This window comes from Saccostrea echinata, unplaced genomic scaffold (genome assembly GCF_033153115.1).
Source record: "Saccostrea echinata isolate AGI-Se365-2 ecotype Australia unplaced genomic scaffold, CSIRO_AGI_Sech_v1 ptg000029l, whole genome shotgun sequence".
Classification (NCBI taxonomy): Eukaryota; Metazoa; Mollusca; class Bivalvia; order Ostreida; family Ostreidae; genus Saccostrea; species Saccostrea echinata.
The window spans coordinates 41,358,931-41,381,971 of record NW_026889778.1 but is presented as its reverse complement, the minus strand read 5'-3'; the positions used below and the strand labels follow the sequence as shown (position 1 = coordinate 41,381,971).

General features: G+C 33.4%; 1 protein-coding gene across 1 annotated transcript; it reads right to left on the bottom strand.

The window, feature by feature from the left end:
- Nucleotides 1–16,388: 16,388 nt before the first annotated feature.
- On the bottom strand, nucleotides 16,389–22,406 carry LOC133195336 (uncharacterized). The gene is made up of 5 exons (XM_061331181.1): nucleotides 22,211–22,406; nucleotides 20,236–20,454; nucleotides 18,600–18,778; nucleotides 17,151–17,424; nucleotides 16,389–16,561 (listed from the first exon to the last, which is right to left on the bottom strand). Exons 1-5 carry the CDS (start codon nucleotides 22,404–22,406, stop codon nucleotides 16,389–16,391), a joined length of 1,041 nt encoding a protein of 346 aa, XP_061187165.1.
- Between the last annotated feature and the right edge of the window lie 635 nt (nucleotides 22,407–23,041).

The window sequence follows — 23,041 nt, the reverse complement described above, 5'->3', positions numbered from 1 at the left end:
TTTTTTTTTCTCTTTGTAAGTGTTTGATTTAAAACGTTGAAATGAGTTCCTTCTGGCAAGGCATTTAAAGCGAGAATGTAACCAGTGCGAATTTCCTCGGAAACATAGCAGACGACGTTTACATGGTAATAACAGGTAAAGGTGTTCAATAAGTTAATATTTGAGTATGAGATGATGCAAATTGATGTACTTACCTTTTACGTATAACTAGGTATTAAATAGGAATAATTCCGAAGAGATATATGGCGAGTCACTTTGCATTTGATTATCTTCGACACTATATAGATTTAAGGACATATGCAACGTACCTTACCTACTGATAATTTTTCAAGATATTCTTTACTTAAGATTATAGTGTCATCAGAGGCCTGTTCAACAGAGCGAACGTTCGCGAGCGCTCGCCAAAATTTCTTATCCCTTCAAAAGAAATGTTCGCGAGCGCTCGCTCTGTTGAACAGGCCTCAGATGTTCATATATAAAAAATCAGCATGCATTACCAGGGGTTTTGAAAAGATATCAATTGATGAAAATTCTTGTATCAATCAAAGAAAAATATACAAAAATCACAGGCACTTGACGTTATTAACTTTCTCTTTATTGATAAAAATACTCCCACTCTATAATAATAACAAGGTACGTCACGGTCGCCATCTTGAATTTTTCAGGTCAACTACATCGCCTCGATTTTTTGTCTACAACATGTTTAAAATCAACAGACACATCCATCAACGTTCATTACTTACTTTAGATATGTCTCAACTCTCGGATTATTCTACTGAAATCACGTAACATCCATCCTATTTATTCAAATATCGCTCCAAACTCAGTCTACTGCTTCCGATTCAGTAAATCTTAGAAAAGGGAGGCCGGAAGTTGATGTTATTATGTAAATGGGAATACCCTTCAGTTATATTTGATTGGTTAAAAGAAAAATGACATTTCGCGGGAAAAGTCAGACAGAGACAGCATGTGCTTTTCAAAACAACTATTACATGCTTTTCATAGATATCCATCCACTTGCAATTGTTTTTGTTATCTAGGATTAACACATTTTATCATATTGATATGTTGTGATTAAAAACATATTTATTTATTAAGTTTTCTCCTTCGATGAGATTTTTTGTAAAAAGCTTGTTTCAACTCTACATGTATCAGTCATAAGTGACATACAACCTACAAAGGAGAAAGGGTTTCATTATCGATAACATGTTATGCAGACAATGTACTAGTATTAGAGAAAAGAGAGACGATCCCGGATAATAAATAAGGGGAGGGGGTTATCCTACGTGCCTGTGGTATGCTGATTTTTTTTTAACTATTTAAAGAGAAGATCGGCAAAGTTGTATTATACTTGGTTAGTGGGTACTAGAAAATCGTATTCCTTATGAAGGTAGACTGTTCTTAGGTTAAATAAAAGGATTGTAACATCTACAAAGGACAGTGGGTTGACAGCGCAGTCGCTTCAGTTCCAGTCCGCCAATGCTGTTATTTGTTGGACAGCTGCAGGATTTCGTGAAAGCAGACTTTTGGAACACATACCACCTGTAGGTTATAACTCAAGAACAGGCAAATATATTTTGCTCTGTGAATGAGGCACGTAGCATATTTTATTTCAAAAGGGAGGGGGTAGAATAAGAAAAAACACCCAAAAAAAAAAAAAAAAAAAAAAAAAAAGAAATAAAAAATCAGTCTCATAAAACTCACATTTTTAAAATAATGTGTTTTGGGAAGGGGGACAGATTTTTTTTTTCATTATTGTGAGAGGGTTTAACAGAACTACAACATGGAAAGGGGCAGTCGGCATACATGTAAGAATGATAGTTTCCATGCAAATTAACAGCAAGAAAAGGGGAAATCTCATTAGAAAAGGCGCGGGGGGGGGGGGGTGAAAATCAGGTCCGGGTCACAATTTCCTTTGTAAACAGACTCTTATATTACAGTCTGACCCTTAATTAGATATCTTCATTCTTTTCCGTCAGATGTGTAAATGGTCTTTCAGTGTAAAATGTTTTCTTGATCTGCGTAAGATACTCGTAAGGGAATGTTTTTTTATTTGATTTTCCACCGCTGAATCTTATGCATAGCGTATAAAAGACATTTTAATATTATTAATGTCAGGTGAACTAGTGCTGATGTCTGCACCCTCATTCCACCTTCCTTTAGGTTGTATATATGTATTACGACTCTATAATAAATTTCAGAAGAGAGGCGCGCAAAAGTATGTTTGGGCTCCGCATCTGATATTTTTTCCTCCTTTTCCTTTTTTATGTTTTGATTTATGACCATTCAATCACTTTTTACATGTTTTTGACGATTCTCCTAAACATCTTATTTCTAGTATATTACGGTTATTCTTGGTACCCCCCCCCCTTTTTTTTAAGTGTGGGACTACGCCAATTGATGTAAATGTACAAAGTACACTGCATGTAGTCTGAAACCAATAATTTTTTAAGTATATATGAACATGTATCAATATAGTAAGTAAATATAACTGTGATGCACTCAATTTCTTTCTTTTCCCATACAAACGTGTTTTTCAGTTCATATGTATTACAAAATCAATATTCATAAGCCTATAATTATAAGGACCAATCAGAAAAGGGCTATCCCGCATTATGACATAAAAGCATCAACTTCCGGCCTCCCTTTTCTAAGATTTACTGAATCGGAAGCAGTAGACTGAGTTTGGAGCGATATTTGAATAAATAGGATGGATGTTACGTGATTTCAGTAGAATAATCCGAGAGTTGAGACATATTTAAAGTAAGTAATGAACGTTGATGGATGTGTCTGTTGATTTTAAACATGTTGTAGACAAAAAATCGAGGCGATGTAGTTGACCTGAAAAATTCAAGATGGCGACCGTGACGTACCTTGTTATTATTATAGTATGGGAGTATTTTTATCAATAAAGAGAAAGTTAATAACGTCAAGTGCCTGTGACAAAAAAATATATTCTAGATGTTTTGTTCATCCAAACTTGTTTTAGAAGAAGTGTACAATAGCATATATAGACATTAAAATGTAGCACACAGTTCCTTAAAGTTTTGGAACTCTTCAACTCCTGGGAAAAAGACAATAAAGTTCAAACTACATTGCATATGTCCTTAATGAGGGCTATGATGCCCATCTTCGGTCTTTACTCAGCCAACTATACACCTTGTCCGTGGTGCTAATTTTCCTATTAATACCGCCCTATGTTCTTATTGATCCTCCACTTGAATATACAGCATTTATAGCCAAACCTGTGCTTTTATGACTTTTTCTGACTTAAACCGTTTGTTTAGTGTTGATAACTGGTACATCTATGGGTGTTTCTCTGCTTTTTCAATACAGTTGTAACATTATAACTTCTCACATTTTACTCGTATTGTATTTACCATGGTAGCCATTTTTTTGGTTGACAAGTGGACAAATGTAATGCATTGTGGGATACTAACCACTGGTTAAATGACTTAACCAGTGGTTAGCTAACCAAGGGCTAAATTTATTTTGTCTACGAGAAAACCATGCAAAATCCAAATTTTATTATGAAAGGCATTGTGATCATTTTGACTGATTTTATTGTTTCTGATTAGCATCATGAGTCCTCTAATAAATCCCAGTATCAAAACTGTCAGGTACCTTTGGGGATCCCTATTATAGCCTTATATTCTATTTTTAGCACATTTTATGAAAATATTTTGAAAAACACCCATAGATTAAGAGAAAAAAATTGCAGGAAAAAATGCACTTTTATTCAAATGTTACATATTAAATATTAATTTAAAGGAAGTGCTCTAACTAGAAATATTTTATTTAATTTCATTTATCAACACTGATTCTGTAAAAGTGGGGTCTAAAATTAAATTAAATCAATGTGTTTAAAATACCACTATCTTTAGAATGCTGTAAAAACCCAAGAAACGCTTAAAACATTATAAATATCAGTTTAATTGCAAAAATCCTTCAAAATCAATATATAGTTAAAAGGAATTTGGTTGCAAATGACATTATGCTAATTTAAAAATAGATTGAAGTTGGCTGAAACTATTAGAAAAATTATCTCCCTTAGTGGAACTCTCCTTATTGAAAGGAATTAAAAGTATGGTGTCTTAATGGCAGACAAAAAGATGAAGTGTTGATTTGAGGACAATATTATGATAAAAGATCTCTAGCTTTGTTGAAAGATTATAAAATAGATTCAGCTGAATATACAAGGTATTTTAAATGCAGCACAGAAGACATTTCTGTCCCTGAAATGCTTCTTATCGTTAACCATCTTGAACCATGCAGCTGTTATGGGACTCGGACACTGGACAGTCTAATTTCTGTAAACATACCTACATGTACATGTATGTGTCAAACACAGAAATATACTTGGTCTACACTGGAAAAGGAAAAAAGAACATGTTGTCACCCATACCTGATAGGGGAGACGCTATTATGCAAACCCGTTAACCGAGAGGGTCAAGCTCAATGAGGTTTTGCCTGTTGGAACTGGTAAGAACATTATGCAGTTTTTGTGTGTCCCTCAAGGAATTAAAAATTTAAGGAATTTTGCTAAACCATTGAATTTAACTTAATTTCTGACCTTGAAGTTTTCAGAGAGACACTGTACATAGTATTTGGGTTGTCCATAAGAAATGAGACAGTTTTTTTTTTTAAAAAGCATGTTGGGGGTTCCTCCCCTTAGTGAGGGTTGAGAGGGCAATACCAGAGTAATTGGGGAATTATGCCATTATAGGTGAAGAAATTCCCAAGTCTCACAGGTCTTAAGGACAACCCTATACATGTAAATATAATATCACAAAGTGATATCATAATTGGAAATATTTACTGACTTTGTCTTTATAGTTTGTGAAAACCTATTGATATCAAGTTTATACAACTTACATGTCCATTCTATAATAATTTAATTTTGTATGTATTCTAGCCTCTGATTGGTTAATATCCAAAAAGGAACACAAATTATTTCTGTATAACCTGGTTTGGTATGGGGACACACCCCCCTGACAACCAGCTGAATCATCTGTATCCATACAATCCTCTCATTTCCAGTCCTCAGGATTCATAGAAAATTCCAGGTTTAATAAACGTACCTTTAACTTCAAACAATAATTCGATCTTACCACATGTAAACAAACAACAAGGCTGCTAGGCCTATGTATCAGTTTTTACCTCCGCTCGCTTCCCATCACTTCCGTTACTTCCGTTACTACGGTTGTATTATTGAGCGGCAAATTTGAACTAATAAAAAGCAACGAAATTTTACACCCATAGTTATTTAATGATTTTAAAATTAAATTATAAGGAATGACTCTAATTCTTGGCCAAATTATTCGAGTATAACCTGTTTTGGGTCAGTTTACGCTGTTTTATAATCCGCTTCGCAGATTATAAAGCGTAAACTGACCCAAACCAGGTTATACTCGAATAATTTGGCCAAGAATTAGAGTCATTCCTAAAATGATTTATATTTATCAACTAATTTGATTCCTAATTGTTACAGGTATATGCAAAAGATGTATAGAAACACACAGTAAAAAATCAGTATGGAAGTAAAGCTGAAGGAAGAGCTTAAAGGTACATATACATATACTATGTGTTTATAATTATATGTAAAAGTTTTATCAGATTATTTCTAAAATTCACTTAGTAGCTTATACATCAAGTTTCACTTATGAAGCAAAATTACCTGCTTTTATTATTTTATAGCTGAAATACATGTAAAAAGTGAAAACTCTTAAGCAGCAGTCCACTTGTTAATTCTTGTTCTCATTCGAGTATATTTAGTACTCACATAAATTAAGGATTCTACAGTAAATGTTGATGAATGGCTTTTACACTCAATAGTTTCATAATATTGATAGATTTCACATGTAAATGATCCAATCCTGTTTGGAAATAAAATTTCAATTGCATATTATTTTGAATTAGTTCTAAAAATAAAATCTCAAGTGTGATTTCTGTTTCATTTTATGTGTACATAACTGGTTATAAGTATTCATGTAACTATGAGGATTATTAAGTATTGTATAGTTAATATTAAAATTAATGTTTATTCTTTAGCAGAAATGTGTTCCTATTGACAAGGCAACAGTTGAATCAAACCAAACAGGTGATCACTTACTGTAATATAATATAATATTTTTAAGGTACATGTACTACATAATAATAAAGATAATGTCAATGTTTAATATCTCAAAAAATAAAATTAACAAATATGTTTCATTTCCACACTGAAAAATATAACTAAGTGGACATTGTTATCATGCAGTTCAATAACATGAACCAGAGTTTGTACATGTGGTTAACATTTTATAATGTATATATACATACAAGTTACTATAATCATGATAATATACATGTATCTGCTCATTCACATTACTGATAAGTAAAATAACAAAGAACAATTTATGTGAAGTTAGGTCTAAATGGTGAAGATGCCTGAAAATGTGACTGATAAACTGAAAAGTCCAGTCCATATAGTTCAAGTTTTGAGCTTTCAATTTATTTAATTATGATTCATTCAAAGTGTTTTAGCATTAGCATTTTTAGCATAAACTGTAATGTATAAGGGTATATATACTTCATGGTTTTTTCAATTATTTTACAGAGCAAAGAGTGGAGGAAAATGGAAGAAGTCATGGACATAACAGAAAACATATGACCTAATACCTGTAGGTAACAGCCTCCCCCCCCCCCCCAATAAATGTTTATCAATTATTTATAAATAACTTGTACAGGCAAGTATGTGTGTTTTTATGTAAACAGTTTATTTTGTTGTCCCTTTTTTGTTGTACTGTAAGTGGGGATATTAATTTTGGTCTGTCTGTTTGTCATTCTGTCTGTACGTGTATGTACTATAACACTTTAATTTGGGAACAATATCTCTTAAAGCCTTTGAGCTTTTGCAGTATCATTTCATATCACAACTCCTTACAGCCTAGAGAAGATCCCTATTGATTTGAGGTCAAAAGGTCAAGGTTGGAAATTCCTACAATACAAAAAAAAATTCAAATAATAACTCTAGTTTCCCTTGAGATTTTTCTGTTAAATTTTATATCATAATTCCCAATGACTTAAAGAAATCCCCTTTGATTTCTAAGTTAAAAGGCCAAGTTGAAAAATTCATATCTTGCAATAAATTATGTCCTGGTGATAACTCTTGTTCTCTTTGAGGTCTTGAATTTATTTCTTTAATAAAAAAAAAAAAGACACCAATTGACTTTAAGGCCAAAAGCTGAAAGGTTAAGGTTGACCTTTTTCTTTTTCCATCTGCATGTTTTTTTGTCTAGTTCTTCCATCCTCATTTTTTTCCATAAGTGGGGGCCACAATTCTCTGAATTAGCTTGTTTTATATTTGGATCATTTGCAGGTTTGCATTAAACTCAAGTAGCCATTTAAGGCATTGGGATCTCTTACAAAATAGGAAATAAAGGTGATTCAGGCTAGCATTGCCAAGGTCCCTTTGTTGTAAAATTGAAATTATTCCCTAATTCCCAATGTCATTTAGAACATCAAAATACATGCTCTTTTGCTTTTGGGTATAAATGAAAATTTACTGTACTGAAATGTCTTCTTTGATTATCATGATTATTGCAATATCAATTATAAACTTTAATTCAAACATCAATTTGTCATTGCTTTTACAGATTTTGAATTCATATCATCAGTGCATCTAAATTGGTCAAAAGATGAAAGATCTCAGCATAAATTGTTCAATCATGCAAAGCATATCCTGTCAAATGGAGATTACCCTCCCTTAAAGTGTCAAGTATCTCAGAAATTGGACTATTTGCAATACTGTACAGGTCCTGGAATATTTTACATATGTCAGCACATTTAGCAAAAGGGCCTGTTGCACCATGCCAAGGTACAGAGTTGATGCTTCAAGCTGTCAACAGCATTCCAAAGGAAAAGGATGAAATGTTTTTTTAGCTCACCTGAGCCGAGCTCAAGTGAGCTTTTCTGATCGAAATTTGTCCGTTGTCTGTCGTTGTCGTTGTAAACTTTTCACATTTTCATCTTCTTCTCAAGAACCACTGGGCCAATTTCAACCAAACTTGCCACAAAGTATCCTTGGGTAAAGGGAATTCAAGTTTGTTCAAATGAAGGGCCACACTTTTTCCAAGGGGAGATAATCATGAATTTGTGAAAAATTGATGGCATCATTTAAAAATCTTCTTCTCAAGAACCACTGTGCTTGAAAATATGAAACTTATAAGGAAGCATCCTCAGGTAGTGTAGATTCAAGTTTGTTCAAATCATGACCTCCAGGGGTAGGGTGGGGCCACAATGAGCAATCAAAGTTTTACTTAGGAATACATAGGAAAAAGCCTTTAAAAATCTTCTTCTCAGGAACAGCAAAGCCATCATTGGTCACATTTATATGGAAGCATCCTCAGGTAGCGTAAATTCAAGTTTGTTCAAATCATGACCCCGAGGGGTAGGGTGGGGCCACAATGGGCAAAAAAAAAGTTTTACATAGGAATATATAGGAAAAATCTTTAAAAATCTTCTTCTCAAGAACAACAAAGCCATGATTGGTCATATTTATATGGAATCATCCTCAGGTAGTGAAGATTCAAATTTGTTCAAATCATGACCCCCAGGGGTAGGGTGGGGCCACAATGGGCAATCAAAGTTTTACTTAGGAATACATAGGATAAAGCCTTTAAAAATCTTCTTCTCAGGAACAGCAAAGTCATGATTGGTCATATTTATATGGAAGCATCCTGAAGTAGTGTAGGTTCAAATTTGTTCCAATCATGACCCCTGGGAGTAGGGTGGGGCCAGAATGGGCGATCAAAGTTTTGCATATAATACATAAGAAAAATTTGTAAAAATCTTCTTCTCAAGAACAGCAAAGCAATGATTGGTCATTTTTATATGATGGCATCCTCAGGTAGTAAAGATTCAAAATTGTTCCAGTCATGACCCCCCCCCCCCCACAATGGGGCCACAATGGGCAATCAAAGTTTTACATAGGAATACATAGGAAAAAGCCTTTTAAAATCTTCTTCTCATGAACAGCGAAGCCAAAATTAGTCATATTTAAATGGAAGCATCCTCAGGTAATGTAGACTCAAATTTTGTTCAAATCGTGACACCCCCCCCCCCCCCTGGAGAATAGGGGGCCATAACAGGGGATCATAGTTATACAAAGGAATACAAATGATACATCAATAAAAATTGTCTTCTTAAGAATAGATTCAAGTTCAAATCAACCCCCCCCCCCCTCGAACCACTTTTATATCAAAACTTTTCAAGACTGAACTGATTTCTGCTTTTTTCTAGCCAGAGTGCTCGGGTGAGCAATGTGGCCCCTGGGCCTCTTATTTTTTTTCATGACCGTTTTGGGACTCCTTGATTTTCCAAGACACTAATAAAATGTGTTGCATGTTTAAAAACAACTTTTGCAGTGAAGAACTGTATGAAATTTGGGCAGCACTGTGAAAAAGTGGATTTTATTTATTGATGTGTTCACACTTTTGAACACTCTCTCTGTTAAACTTGCAATTTTATGCATTTGCAGTTTTTGCAATGTGCATTTTCATGCTAAGGGATCCTGTAAAATGAGCCCCACAGCTACATTTATAGCCAGTTCATTGCTATAATACATTAAGCCTTGTCAAAAACTCATGATTTTTAGCTCTACTGGTTAGAGACCAGAAGAGCTTATGCGATAGTAAGGTGTTGGTCGTCTGTCTGTCTGTCAACAAAGCTACTCCTCCTACAGTTTTGGTCTGATTTCAATATTACTTGGCACACAAGTAAAATACACCGAGATACATAATTTTTTTTATTGGATTTTGATGAACGGTGTTGCCATGGTTACTAAAACAGAAATTTCTGTAAAATTTTTTTAAAATCTACTCCTTTAGTTTTAGTCAGATTTCCATGAAAAGAGACCAAATCAAGGATCATTATTCTATTTATTGCTGTTGCAAAGTTTCAGGTCCAACTGCTACTTATCTCTTCCTTTGTTAGAAGAGCTACAGTCTTGAAAAAGACTTCTGGTTAAACAAATATTCAAATCATACATCTTTGTGACATTCTGGATAAATATAAGCTAATTTCAGTCATGAAGATTGAAGGTCATGTGCCTGAAATGATTTAACGTTCAAATTGTAATCACTCCAGTAGTCCAGTATGCCTTTCTACCCAGATATAGTGTAATTTTGCTAGGATGAAAAAATCAACTAATTCAAATGTGCCACCAAATTGCCTGTTATTTTTACTAAAATATCTTAAAACAAATACTTCTTGATAAAAAATATAATCACTGAAGTGTCTCTTGAAATTCTATGCCTGTTTTTTCTACAGAATATCCCTTAGAATTATTGTGACCTTTTTGCACTTGCAGTTCTGCACTTACAAGAGTGAAAACTCCATTAATTTAAATTTGCAACCAAAATCCCATTAATACTAAATAAAATATTTAAAAACAATCACTTTTTTCAAAATATTAAATCAATGGAAGCGTTTCTTGAAATTTTATATCTGTTTTTCTGCAGACTATTCAAATATCTTTATTCCTTACAATTATCGTGACCTTTTTGCACTCGTAGCTCTTCACATTCAAAAAGATATGTGGATTAAATTCTGTAAATATTTTTTTTCAAAGGTTTTAATTCCTTAAATCCATTAATTTTGAAGATATTATGGAAATTTTTTTTATACACAAACAGAATATGTACAAAAGGTGTTATTTTTCCATATTGAGTATAGAAATAGGCCGACGATAAACTAATTCTCCCTGTATCCATGGTAACAAATCAAATGACGTCACCAAACTTACGCAGTAAGTAAGTGGCCTTGATCTCACTTTGTATGCAAAGTTTCAAGAAATTTAAAAAAAAATTGCTTTCATAGCATTGTGCATGGTTTTCTCGTAGACACGCATTTAAGAACTTCTGGATCAAAAGAAATGATACTTATTTGAAAGTACATAGTGTACTTTTAATTTTGGCACGAAAAAGATCCCACACTTCTCAATGGCCCTGAGTTCCGAGAATAGGTCTAAATTTTTGGCCCTCTTCCGGCAAGTGGTGATGTCTCCTTATGAGTGAAAAATTTTCTAGAGGGATATTAAAACAACAAACAAACAAACAAAAACAAATTCAATTTTGTTCAAATCATAATCCCCATGGGTAGGGTAGGGCCATAATTGGTGATAAAAGTTTTACTTTGGAATATACGGTATACAGAAACTCTTTAAAAATCTGCTCAATAACCAAAGGCGGATCTAGCACTGGCGCATACTAGCTAGGAAGCAGGTTCCTAGTAAGAGAAAATGAATTGAAAATAAAAACATCGCAGAATAGTTAGCACGTTTCGTGTGAGCTGCTTTAAGACGACCCCTAGATTCAATATTATCTGTAATATGCTTTGTAACCTTTTAAATTAAGCATATATTTGATCATTTCTGTTGCATTTTATTGATTTACTTGCATGTTAAGAAAAATGACACCGGACCAGATAAACTTAACATGTACTGACAACGGACTTTTTGCTTATAAATTGCGATTTCTTAAAACATGTTAACTACAAATTGCGGTCAGTTGCCTAATACATTTAAAATGAAGTTTCTCTTCATATTTTAAAATAAAAGTACCATTTCGATGAATTAAATATAAGAAATATATAATTTTCCATCTCACGATCATGCTCTCACACATGTGCATGTGATCGCCAACCAAAACTCCTCAAAATGTATTAAGGATATCAAATACATAAATCTTTGTATGGAATACTGAATGTTGTATCTGTTTCCCAAAATTCAAATTTATTCTAAGAATTTGTCAAAAACGTTAAATTCTAGGCATTATGTATAAATTCTTGTATCTTTTGCATGACACCGGACGGATTTTATCATAACCTCACCTGTATGTTCATGACAACGAACCAGTTTCAGTGCTTAACTTTAAAGGTTTCTGACAACGGTACTGTCTAGGAACTTAACGTGTTCCTGGCTGTGTAAATGGAGTTCATCCAGGGCTACACAATTATTCAGTACCGATCCAGTACACATGGTGACATGGTCAATACATCAATAGAATCAAATATACAGTGAACAACACTTGCAGAAGTCTAAGGCCAGTATATAAAACTCAATATTGAAGCAAAAGATATATTTTAATATATATGTAATGTATCTAGGGAATAAGTCTGAGAGTAAGATATAAAGCAATAAAGAAAAGAAAAATATGATTGCATCTAACATTGTGTCAAAGATTACCCTCTGTCAGACTAATATGATTTTTCAAGAAATTTGTGCACACCATGCTATAAGGTTTGTAAGTACATGAACTTTCCATACATGATGTCTAAGTACATGTAAATCATGTCACATCCTCTAATTTATTGGTTCTCAATGTGAACTCGCAGTATACATCATGTCTATGTTTTCCATGTTATTGCCTCTAAGTTATTGGTTCACAGTGTGAACGCTCAGTATACATGATGTCTAAGTTTTCCATGTTACTGCCTCTAAGTTATTGGTTTGCAATGTGAACTCTCAGTATACATGATGTCTAAGTTTTCCATGTTACTGCCTCTAAGTTATTGGTTTGCAATGTGAACTCGCAGTATACATGATGTCTAAGTTTTCCATGTTACTGCCTCTAAATTATTGGTTCGCTATGTGAACTCTCAGTATACATGATGTCTAAGTTTTCCATGTTACTGCCTCTAAGTTATTGGTTTGCAATGTGAACTCTCAGTATAATATGATGTCTAAGTTTTCCATGTTACAGCCTCTAAATTATTGGTTCGCTATGTGACTCGCAGTATACATGATGTCTAAGTTTTCCATGCTACTGCCTCTAAGTTAATGGTTCGCTATGTGAACTCTCAGTATATATGATGTCTAAGTTTTCCATGTTACTGCCTCTAAGTTATTGGTTCGCAATGTGGACTCGCAGTATACATGATGTCTAAGTTTTCCATGTTACGCCTCTAAGTTATTGGTTCGCAGTGTGAACTTGCAGTATATGATGGCGAAGTAATTCATGCTACTGTCTCAAAGATTTTGGTTCTTATTGTGAACTAGCAGTACATAATGTCTAAGTAGAATTAGTTGTGTCAATGCATCTATTCTACGCTATTGGTTCTCAGTGAGATCTAGGAGCACATGATGTATAAGTAAGTCATGTTACTGTCTCAATGATTTTGGTTCTCAATGTGAACTAGCTGTACATGATGTCATAGTAATTCATGTTAATGTCTCAAAGATTTTAGGTCTTAATGTGAACTAACCATACACATGGTACTTGATGTCTTAGAACTCAAAGTTAGTCTTTGTTACTGTCTCAAAGATTTATTTCTCAATGCGAAATAGCAGTATATGATGACTAAGTAAGTTTAGTTCATTGTTTCTTAGTTATTGGTTCTCAACATGAAATAGCAATACATGATGTCTAGGTAAAGTTAGTCATGTCACAGTCTCTAGATATTGCAATTGGTTCTCAATATTGACCTAGCAGTTATTGGTTCTTAAGATGAACTAGCAAAACATAATCAATGTCTAAATTATTTGTGTCATGGTTGCTAAATTATTGGTGCTCAATATTATCAAGCAGTACATAATGTCTAAGTTAGTCATGTCATGGTCTCTAAGTTATTGATCCTTAATATGTACTAGCAGTACATCATGTCTAAGTAAAGTTAGTCATGTTACTGTCTCAAAGTTATTACTTATGTGCACTACCAATCACATATGTATATTGAAGTAAGACATATCTCTCTCTCTTTTACAAGAAGTAAACAAGAATAAAGTTAGCAGTACATGAATCTCAAGATCACTTCAAAATGTTTAAGTCAAATATCAATACAGAATCACAAACAAAGCATGGCTTTTAATTTTAATTTAAATTTTATAAATCACCATGAAGTGATAGATTTATTTACCATTTTCTTATGTCTAAGAATATTTAAAATTTCTTATAATACTTTTAAACCACTGTCATGATTTTATCAAAGTATATGTATAATTATGAAAGGTCAATATAAAAAAATTTTGATGAGGCATTTCAGTCTAAAATGAAAAAGTACCAGATGGTGTTTTCCTGGTTAGATAATAAGTTTAATATAGAGAGAAAGTAATATATATACATTGGTAACATATAAAATTAGAATTTGCCCTTTCAGTTTCATCTGTCAAAGAAATGACTAGACACAGATGATTCCCCAGTAAGTAGAAAGAGAGTAATTTGGCAGTCGAGAATTGGAAACGGCAGAATATGATATCAAGTCTCTCGACTCTCAAAGTGCCATCACCAATGCCGAACCTATACAAGTGGATATCAAGAGTCATAGAATACACTTTCCACTGAACCCAGTGATCAAGTTTCTAATAATCCTGGACATTCTTCAGATTCTACTATATATCTGCTTTGCTAAATCATTGGTCACATTGAAGGGGTTATTTGAAAATGTTATGTTTTATGTATATCTAATATTTGGTACTACCCTTCCATACAGCCATGAATCATTTCATTCTTTGTTTTCCAATCAATGATATTTAAGTCTAGGAATGTGTTTGTTGCTTCTTGGTTAGAGGTACATTATTATGCCCTCCAACTCAATCAAAAGAAATGAATCTTTCAAAGATACATTAATTCCATGATTTGTTAGATAAACAATAGTCTATCTAGCTTTAGCATTTTTAGAAAAGAAGAAGTTAGACTGCAATTAATTTTACATATAAACCATTTTTTTTTATGAATGTTGTATCTGAACAGGCAGAAAAAGTTAAATACAAGTATTATAATTTATAAAGTTAGAAATGTTTAAGTTTATTAGCAAATTAATATGTTCAGGCTACCCACAATTGAATATACCCAAGTCAAAGTGAAAGGCAGTTCTTTGGCAGTTTTTTAACCTTAACAGTTCAATGCTTTAGCAGTTCTTAGACAGTTTACTAGCCTTCTCCTCTGTTGGTGGCAGAAGGTTTTTGCATGCTAATCATTAGGCAGTTTTTATTAGCAGTCCACCATTTAAGCAGTTGCTAGGCAGTTCATTAGCAGTATCTTAGCAGTTCCTAAGCAGTTTTCTTGGCAGTATCTTAGCAGTCAATAAGAAGGTTAAGGTGAACTGCTTAAAAACTGCTAAGGAACTGCTATATACATATAAATATGAAAATATAAGAACTGCTTAAAAACTGGTAAGAAACTGCTATAAGCAGTTTACTTATAAGGAAATAACTCCACCCACATATGAATATGAAAATGCATAAAATTTATCCTTCCAGGGTGATTTATTAAAAAAAAAAACATTACATATGAGAATTTAGCTTAGTATTAAAATGAAACATTGTGTAGTTGAAAAATAAACATAACTAATTTTCATTTCCCTCTCAATTATCGTAAGTAAATTGTTTGAAATTTGACAAATCTACAAATTCGACAAATGGTTGACCATTTATGAAAAATGAATATGACAATTAACAAACTATATCCCATTGCTGAAATTTTAAATGACAAAACTGAAATCATCCTATCAGCATTACAATTGTTGAAAAATAATATAACAATCTAATGCAAATTCAATTTTTCTAACAAATATTTCAAAAGAAATACAACCCTTTCAAAACACTAAATTATCCACACATTGATAGGCATAGTGTAAAACAAATGGTTGACAATTATTGAAAATCTCTCAACACTACAAAATATACATTGCTAATGTTTTTTTTTTTTTTTTGTTAATTTCCTACCTAGGTGTATACACATTTAGATGATCAATATACAAACACTGGTATCAAGCCACATGTAGGTATTAATGTTAATCCAACATCACTCAGCATCACTAATTTTTGAACCAATACAAAAACACTCTCAAAAAATCAATTTCTGCAGATGGCATAATCCCAAAGAATATACAATTTGAACAAAACACCAATTCATTTTAATATCCATAAACAGGCAAAATGCAGCGTATACTTTTTCCTGCACATACGGAAAGGTCCATGGCCTACAGTGCTCACCTGCCTAACATGAACAGAAATGAACTTCTCCAAGTCCAATTAATGCATGACTTCACTCTAGCCATCAGTTCAATCAACCTTAAATTCACATTTAAATATAACATCTTCACAGATATATCTAACAAACAGTAGCCTTGTTCTGAAAGGCTTTTAATATAACACCCCTTTCCTTTTCAATCAGAATGCCGAATACCTCCTAAGACTTAGGTGGGAATTCTTTTAATCTTTGTCACGTGTGGAAAAACTTCTTGCAATTTATGTCATTTTAAACTTAGCTGTTCTGATGATGACTCAAAGTATTCCTAAAATATATCCACTCGGAAATGTGCCTGAATTAAGTAAATTAATGTGGATTTTTTTTTTTTTTTTTTTTTTTACACATTCACAGACAAACTTCAATTTGAAAAGTGAGGAATTATTTTTCTGCAGATGTAGAAGTTCCTTTTACAGCAATTTGAGGCACTTTAAGACTTGGATGTTTGGATGCTATCCTCCTCGAATTTGTAATCTTGTTTGTGATGGTCATATTGAATTCAGCTGCTGTCAAATTGGTCCAGCTGTTCTGTTCACAGTGGTAGCGCAAATATTCTGTATTGAAAAAATATACATATATACAATTTTTATTGTTTCCTTGGTCATATTTAGTGCTATATATATATATATATATATATATTCAAAACTTGTACCATTCATTCTTAAGGACCCTCTATCAATATTAATGTAAATGTTTTCTGGAGATTTAATTAGAAAATGATATTAAGTATATATACTAAGCCTAGCTGTTCCATTTTCAATAAAGGAGAACTTGTCATTTACCTTCAGGAAAAAATTTCAAAGACAAAATAGTATTCATGAACACAAATCTCTGTTGCTTATTTAATCAGGAATAATACATGCAAATAAAGTGTTACATGTATAAATTTTGTTTTTGGCCAATTAAAATCTTTGAGTTCATTAAATACAAACTAATACATGTAATATGCTGCAGATTTATGGGCAGAATAATCTAACTGCATAAAAAAGGAATCGGAACTCTTTAGTGTGCAGTGTTTAGAGGATCATTGAAAGACAGAGCAAATCTAGTCATTAAATTGACAAATTTGGGAAAATAAGTTACATTTAATGCAGCAAATTTTATACATCTTTATATAAAAAAATAATAATAATAATATGGTACCTTTGATAGCTGACACCTTCAAGGCATCAAGTGGTGGCCCATTTAACACTTGTCCTTTGGGAGAATTTTCTTTTTTCTTCCTTAGTCCTAAACCTGAGGAGGAAGACAACTCCTTACGACTAAAAACTAATTCTAAAAGGCCATTCAGCATTGTGTAGGTGGGCTTCTTAGATGCAGCAGCCTTTAATTTCAATTCCCTCTCCTTTGGTTTATCAACAATCACGTTTCTAAATCTTTCAGGGTCTGATGGATCCTTTATCAGCATTCCCATATTCTAAACAAAGTTTAATATTTTGGGGAATTTAAATCATTTTCTATTTCTTATAAACAAACATCTTTTCACTGAACATGCTGAAAGATTTTTTTTTTTACTTAAATAAAAAAAGGAACAACAAAGTCATTGACTGATTTGATTTTTGAAACTCCAGAGAGGAAAATTAAAGCAAGAAACATTTAATTTTCAATGTCTCTTTTTTTTTTTGGTTATTGATAACATGCATCATGTCATGCATCAATAAAAATGTTTTGTTTTACATTCTGTATAGAGTATGGATGTTTTTTTCTCATGCAATGGTCTTGTTCTATTTTTACTTTTATTGCAAGACCAGTGAGGCACATTAACAGAGCATTTCAATCATAGTAATATTAAAAATCACTTTAATTACCTTCATTGGTCATTCCTTGTAGCTCACTGTCATTGCAACATTAACACAATGCTAATACCATTCAAAATAAAAATAATTAAATAAATTTTCTTCAAAGTTATAAAACAAAAGTATTCTTAATAAATCTTGTGGTTTCAACAAAGACAGTGGACACAATTTTGGAAAATTATCCATGCTGAAAACTTTCTGTTATGAATAATTCAAATTGCAGTAATATAATGAAAAAAATAGCATTAACTCAAGTCAGATTTCCACAAATTAAATTCTCATTCTTGTTCTCATATTATGGCTCATCAGGTTATCTTTAAAAAACTTTGCTTGCCCTCTCCCAACTTAGGATAAAAACAATTAAGTAATAGTATGTAAGGAAAAATTTTTTATTCAAAAACACTGGCGATTTAGATGAAGTTAAAATATAAACTGATGGATTAAGAAAACTTAGGAATGAATAAAAAAGTTTCCTAGAGGTTAAAAAGTTAAGTTTTAGTCAGCCAATTGGGAGAGGGCAAACATTTTTTGAAAGATGGCCTCACTGTAAAAAATAATTTTCCATTTAACTATAAAATACATTAATTAGAAAACTATAGATGACACATTTACACTGACAATTTTTCTTATAAAAATGAGAATGTAAATTGTAAAATAAACAAGATTTGAGTATTAAGATTGTGTTAAAAACTTTATGGCACTAAAAATGGAACTAGTTTCCACACTAACTATCCTAAAAACATTTCAAAATTATTTGGGTAACAGGCAGTTTCATTCATGAAGAATTAGCAAATACCTTTGAAATGACTGGTGAACTTTCAGTCTCCAGACTGAAACTTGACATTCTATCAGAATCTGTTGGGCTATGATTGATTGATCTTGGACCCATAGTAGAAGCTTCATCACCTAGAAGGTAGGCTATTTTACGCAGCACTGTGCTCGCAATTGAAGCCTCCCTTGGGGTAATACCTAGTACTTTTTAAAAACGAAAGGAAAATATAAGGCAATAAATACAGATGGCTTTGAATAGCACAAAAGAACAAAATTATAGAAAATACTTCAATTATAAGCTCAGATTTAATCTATATATGATAAAAAAAAAATGTACTTACAAACACAGAGATTATGGGCCTGCTGCAATTGAAGTGGTGCAGGTGCAAGTTCATTGTCCAGTTGCTCAGGGAAACTTCTCTGTGCATTGGCCCCAAAATTAGTGGACTCGAGCTCTGACTGACTGCATATTGGGGCAGCATTAGAGTCTCTCTCATTCCAATCAATAATGTTAAATGAGTTTACAAATGTCCCGTCCCACTGACTTTCTCCATCTTTAATGGGTGAAATATTCTCAAAAAGAAGTGAAGAGCAAGGACCCCTTTGTATACCTGATTCTTGTGCAGCCAACTGAAGACGTGGAGATCTTCTTGGGGTTTTTAATTTGGTTAGCATTTTCCTAGGGGTTGAATTTTGCCTTGGAGGTGTAGATTCATAGTACGATGGGGTAGGTCCACTTTCAGAGTGTAACAAAGTGGCATGGTGTGGCTGTGTCACTTCTCTTGGTGTTTCTCTTGCAGCTCTATCAGTTTCTAATGGAAGGGTAACTCTCTGTGTGGGATCATGCACAGCTGACTTAAGTCTTGGAGATTTCCTTGGGGTTTCTAGGATGGTGAGCATTTTCCTAGGGGTTGAATTTTGCCTTGGCACATAGTACGATGAGGTAGGTCCACTTTCAGAATGTAACAAAGTGGCATGGTGTGGCTGTGTCACTTCTCTTGGTGTTTCTCTTGCAGCTCTGTCAGTTTCTAATGGGAGGGTAACTCTCTGTGTAGGATCATGCACTGCTGACTTAAGTCTTTGAGATTTCTTTGGAGATTCTAGGATGGTGAACATTTTTCTTGGGGTTGAAATTTGCCTTGGCACATAGTACGATGAGGTAGGTCCACTTTCAGAATGTAACAAAGTGGCATGGTGTGGCTGTGTCACTTCTCTTGGTGTTTCTCTTGCAGCTCTGTCAGTTTCTAATGGGAGGGTAACTCTCTGTGTAGGATCATGCACTGCTGACTTAAGTCTTGGAGATTTCCTTGGAGATTCTAGGATGGTGGGCATTATCCTTGGGGTTGAATTTTGTCTTGGAGGTGAAGGCACATAGAACGATGGGGTAGGTTCACTCTCAGAGTGTAACAAAGTGGCATGGTGTGGCTGTGTCACTTCTCTTGGTGGTTCTTTTACAGATCCAATTTCTGGAGACACTTGCTCCTTTTCAGTCAGTGTGCATGCTTTTGTGTTTGGTTTTGATGATGCAAAGCTCATTTGTGCCACAGTAATTTCGTCCTCCTCACCCAATAATGCACTAATTTCGGCCAATTTCTGAGGGTGAATACAGGATTTCTTGGTAGTTGAAGTGGAAGGTTGATCTGTTTTTTTAGCTTTTTTACTTTTCTCTGTGCCTTTCACTTTGTCTTCTGTGTCACTCTTTTTTACTTTTTTTGCTTTTGGTTTTTCTTCAGTCAGGCTCTCAATAGCCTCTGCTAATTTGGCAGCAGAATCCCTTTTTTTCCCTTGGTCCTGCAGCTTGTTGATAATGCTAAACAGAGACGTTCCCGAGTCAAGATCTTTCTGGCCCTTGTTAGCCAATTCCACAGCTTTCTTTTTCACTAAATAAAGGAAAAGAGTTCATATTTCAATTTTATAATTGTACTATATGTATCATACAAAACAAGATTTATAAAATAAAATTCAAATAATGGGTGTCCAGTCAACTCGTACACAGCAACCCGACTCGTACACAAATAGCTGCAATAATGTAGGCTCCGACGATTTTTTTTTACCTGATATTTTCAGGAGAGGGCTACAATTCCACTGTATCTCCTTAATGGTGCAAATATATTTTTAGATAAGGCCGACTACAGGCAAAATAAATTGTTTTTACATTCAACTTACTTCCAATGACGGAAATTTTATTCACCGTCAACAACATAGCCCTTTACAGGTGAAAACAATGTAAAATAACTCGGCATGTTTACCATTTGTTCGCCTCAGCAGCCTTGACAGTTCTCGCGTGATGTACTGAGACTTGCGCTTTAAATTCAGAATCACTTGATAGAGTAATTATCGGTGTTGATAAATTTTTGTGTTTTATGGTATCACTTACCATCGATAACTAAAAGCATTCCACTTGATTTTTTCTTTTGAAAACAGCGATATTTATGCTTAAAATAAGGGACATCCTAAAAGAACTGCTCCCTAGATCCAGAATTCTCATTGGTTGTACCAAAATAAAATTGATCAAGGTGAGTAAACATGGCGGATTAATTCAAGTTGTGATGTTGACATACAGGAAAAATAACCAATATATGGATTGTTCTGTAGATTTTTTGGATAAATTCATGTCTTGCATAACTACATTTTATGAGTTCAGGTAAGATACATAAATAAAATAGCCACTTATTGATTATGGATTATGAAGATTCTAAGGAGTTGTAGACCCCCCCCCCCCAAAAAAAAAAAAAAAAAAAAATTGGAGAGGACTACATTATTGCAGCTAGTACACAAACTGAGGAGTAGTACACAAAGAGTTAACTGGTATACAGAACTGAAATCAACTCGTACAAAAGGTTTTCCTGTGTATAAAATGAAGATTTAATTTGTACACAAGATAAAAACAAACAGTCAACAGTTTACTCGTACACAATGTTTTTCTTACAAAATTTTACCTTCATCATATGCAAAAATCAATTCCTATACAAGGACATCATAAAATATATTGTATTATATAGTATACATTTTCCGTAATACTTGTCGAATAAAAAATAAAACTTAGATCTAATAAAAAACAAAAAATAAACTTATAGTTCGATCTGCTAGAGGAAATTCAAGATTCTCACACCTTAGTGAACTTGTAGGAATGAATTTATAGAGGCATTTTTCAAGCAAGGATATCTGATATTTAGTGGATGTTTCATAATCAACGTTTGTTGCAGATCCTAGAAACCGTTGGGCTGTACGTGTTGCTTTAATAATTATTGTTTGAATTCCTAGGACAGGAAGTTGTTAAATGTTTATAGGATACAAATTACTTTATTTATTAACATTTCCTTTTTCAAATTCTGAGTTTCCTTATTTTAAAAAAAGTTTAAAAATGTACAAATTGTAAATAAAACCTTGTGTTCAAGTTCACTTTCGATCTGTATACAAGTTGACTCCTTGTGTACGACTCGGTCTGTGTACGAGTCGGGTACGACTGTATATTCAAACAGTGCCCCCCATGCCCCCTTCCCGCGGACATTTGCTTACTTAAGATTTTCAGTCTATATTGCATCAAATCGTAGAACATCATCCCATCTCCCGCTGTTTTTCTCAAGTATTTTACCAACTCATTCCACCCATTCCAAAAATTTAAACTTTACGTACCAAGATTCAGGCAAATCACTGTGCCTTCGTACAAGACATCTCTGTATTCTGTCCTGCCGTCTTCCGAGAGATCTTCTGTTTCAAAGGGCACAGTACATCGTTCTCCGGGTTTTAATACTTCTTTACATTGTACCTTCGAACTATTTACTGCCGTGATTTGATTGTCGTAGTCAAAGTGAATAACATGGAAATCCATGACGGATGCAAAAAAAGGCGCACTTTTGTAATAACATCCGGGATATTTTGCTTTCTACATGGTTCGCTTCTAGAGGTTTTGACCCCTCATCGCCTGGACATAGTTTTATCAAAATACAAAATATTGGAGTAAATATTTATAATTTTTATCATATGAATTCTTTGAAATGAAATTTTCTTGTCAACGTTCCTTTGATCATGTTGATTGACATATTTACACATCGAAAAAGATGGGACCGAAACATTCTAGGTGCGTACTCCAAACTTCACATGCTCCTCTCCTATACACTTCCGGTAATGATGCAACTTGCAAGTAGAGAAAACAGTCCAGTTTAAGTTTACAAAATGCACAGTGGCGACGAATTTTCTAAGACAGGTCTTGTAAGGTCAGGAGAAAGGGAAGATGAGGTGTGTAAAAGTTTAATTATTAATTAATATTATGATAACATTTCATTTGCAAGTTGTAAACTTTCTAACAACGACGATTAACGCGATTTCATCTACATCTATTGATCTAATGTAAATTTATATACGATACATATATTACAGATTCCAGTTGGAAGAGATCAGCCATCTACTACAGATATTGTGACAGTTATTGAGCATAACACAGATGCAGTATGTTATACATTTTCA

What these genes read in the sequence shown, in the direction of transcription:
- LOC133195336 (XM_061331181.1), bottom strand. Translation starts at nt 22,406, where the DNA reads ATGGATTTCCATGTTATTCACTTTGACTACGACAATCAAATCACGGCA. An exon ending in AGTGATTTGCCTGAATCTTG is followed by an intron (nt 20,455 to 22,210) that starts GTACGTAAAGTT and finishes TCCTTTATTTAG; the next exon opens with TGAAAAAGAAAGCTGTGGAA. An exon ending in AGTGAAAGGCACAGAGAAAA is followed by an intron (nt 18,779 to 20,235) that starts GTAAAAAAGCTA and finishes GTTTTTAAAAAG; the next exon opens with TACTAGGTATTACCCCAAGG.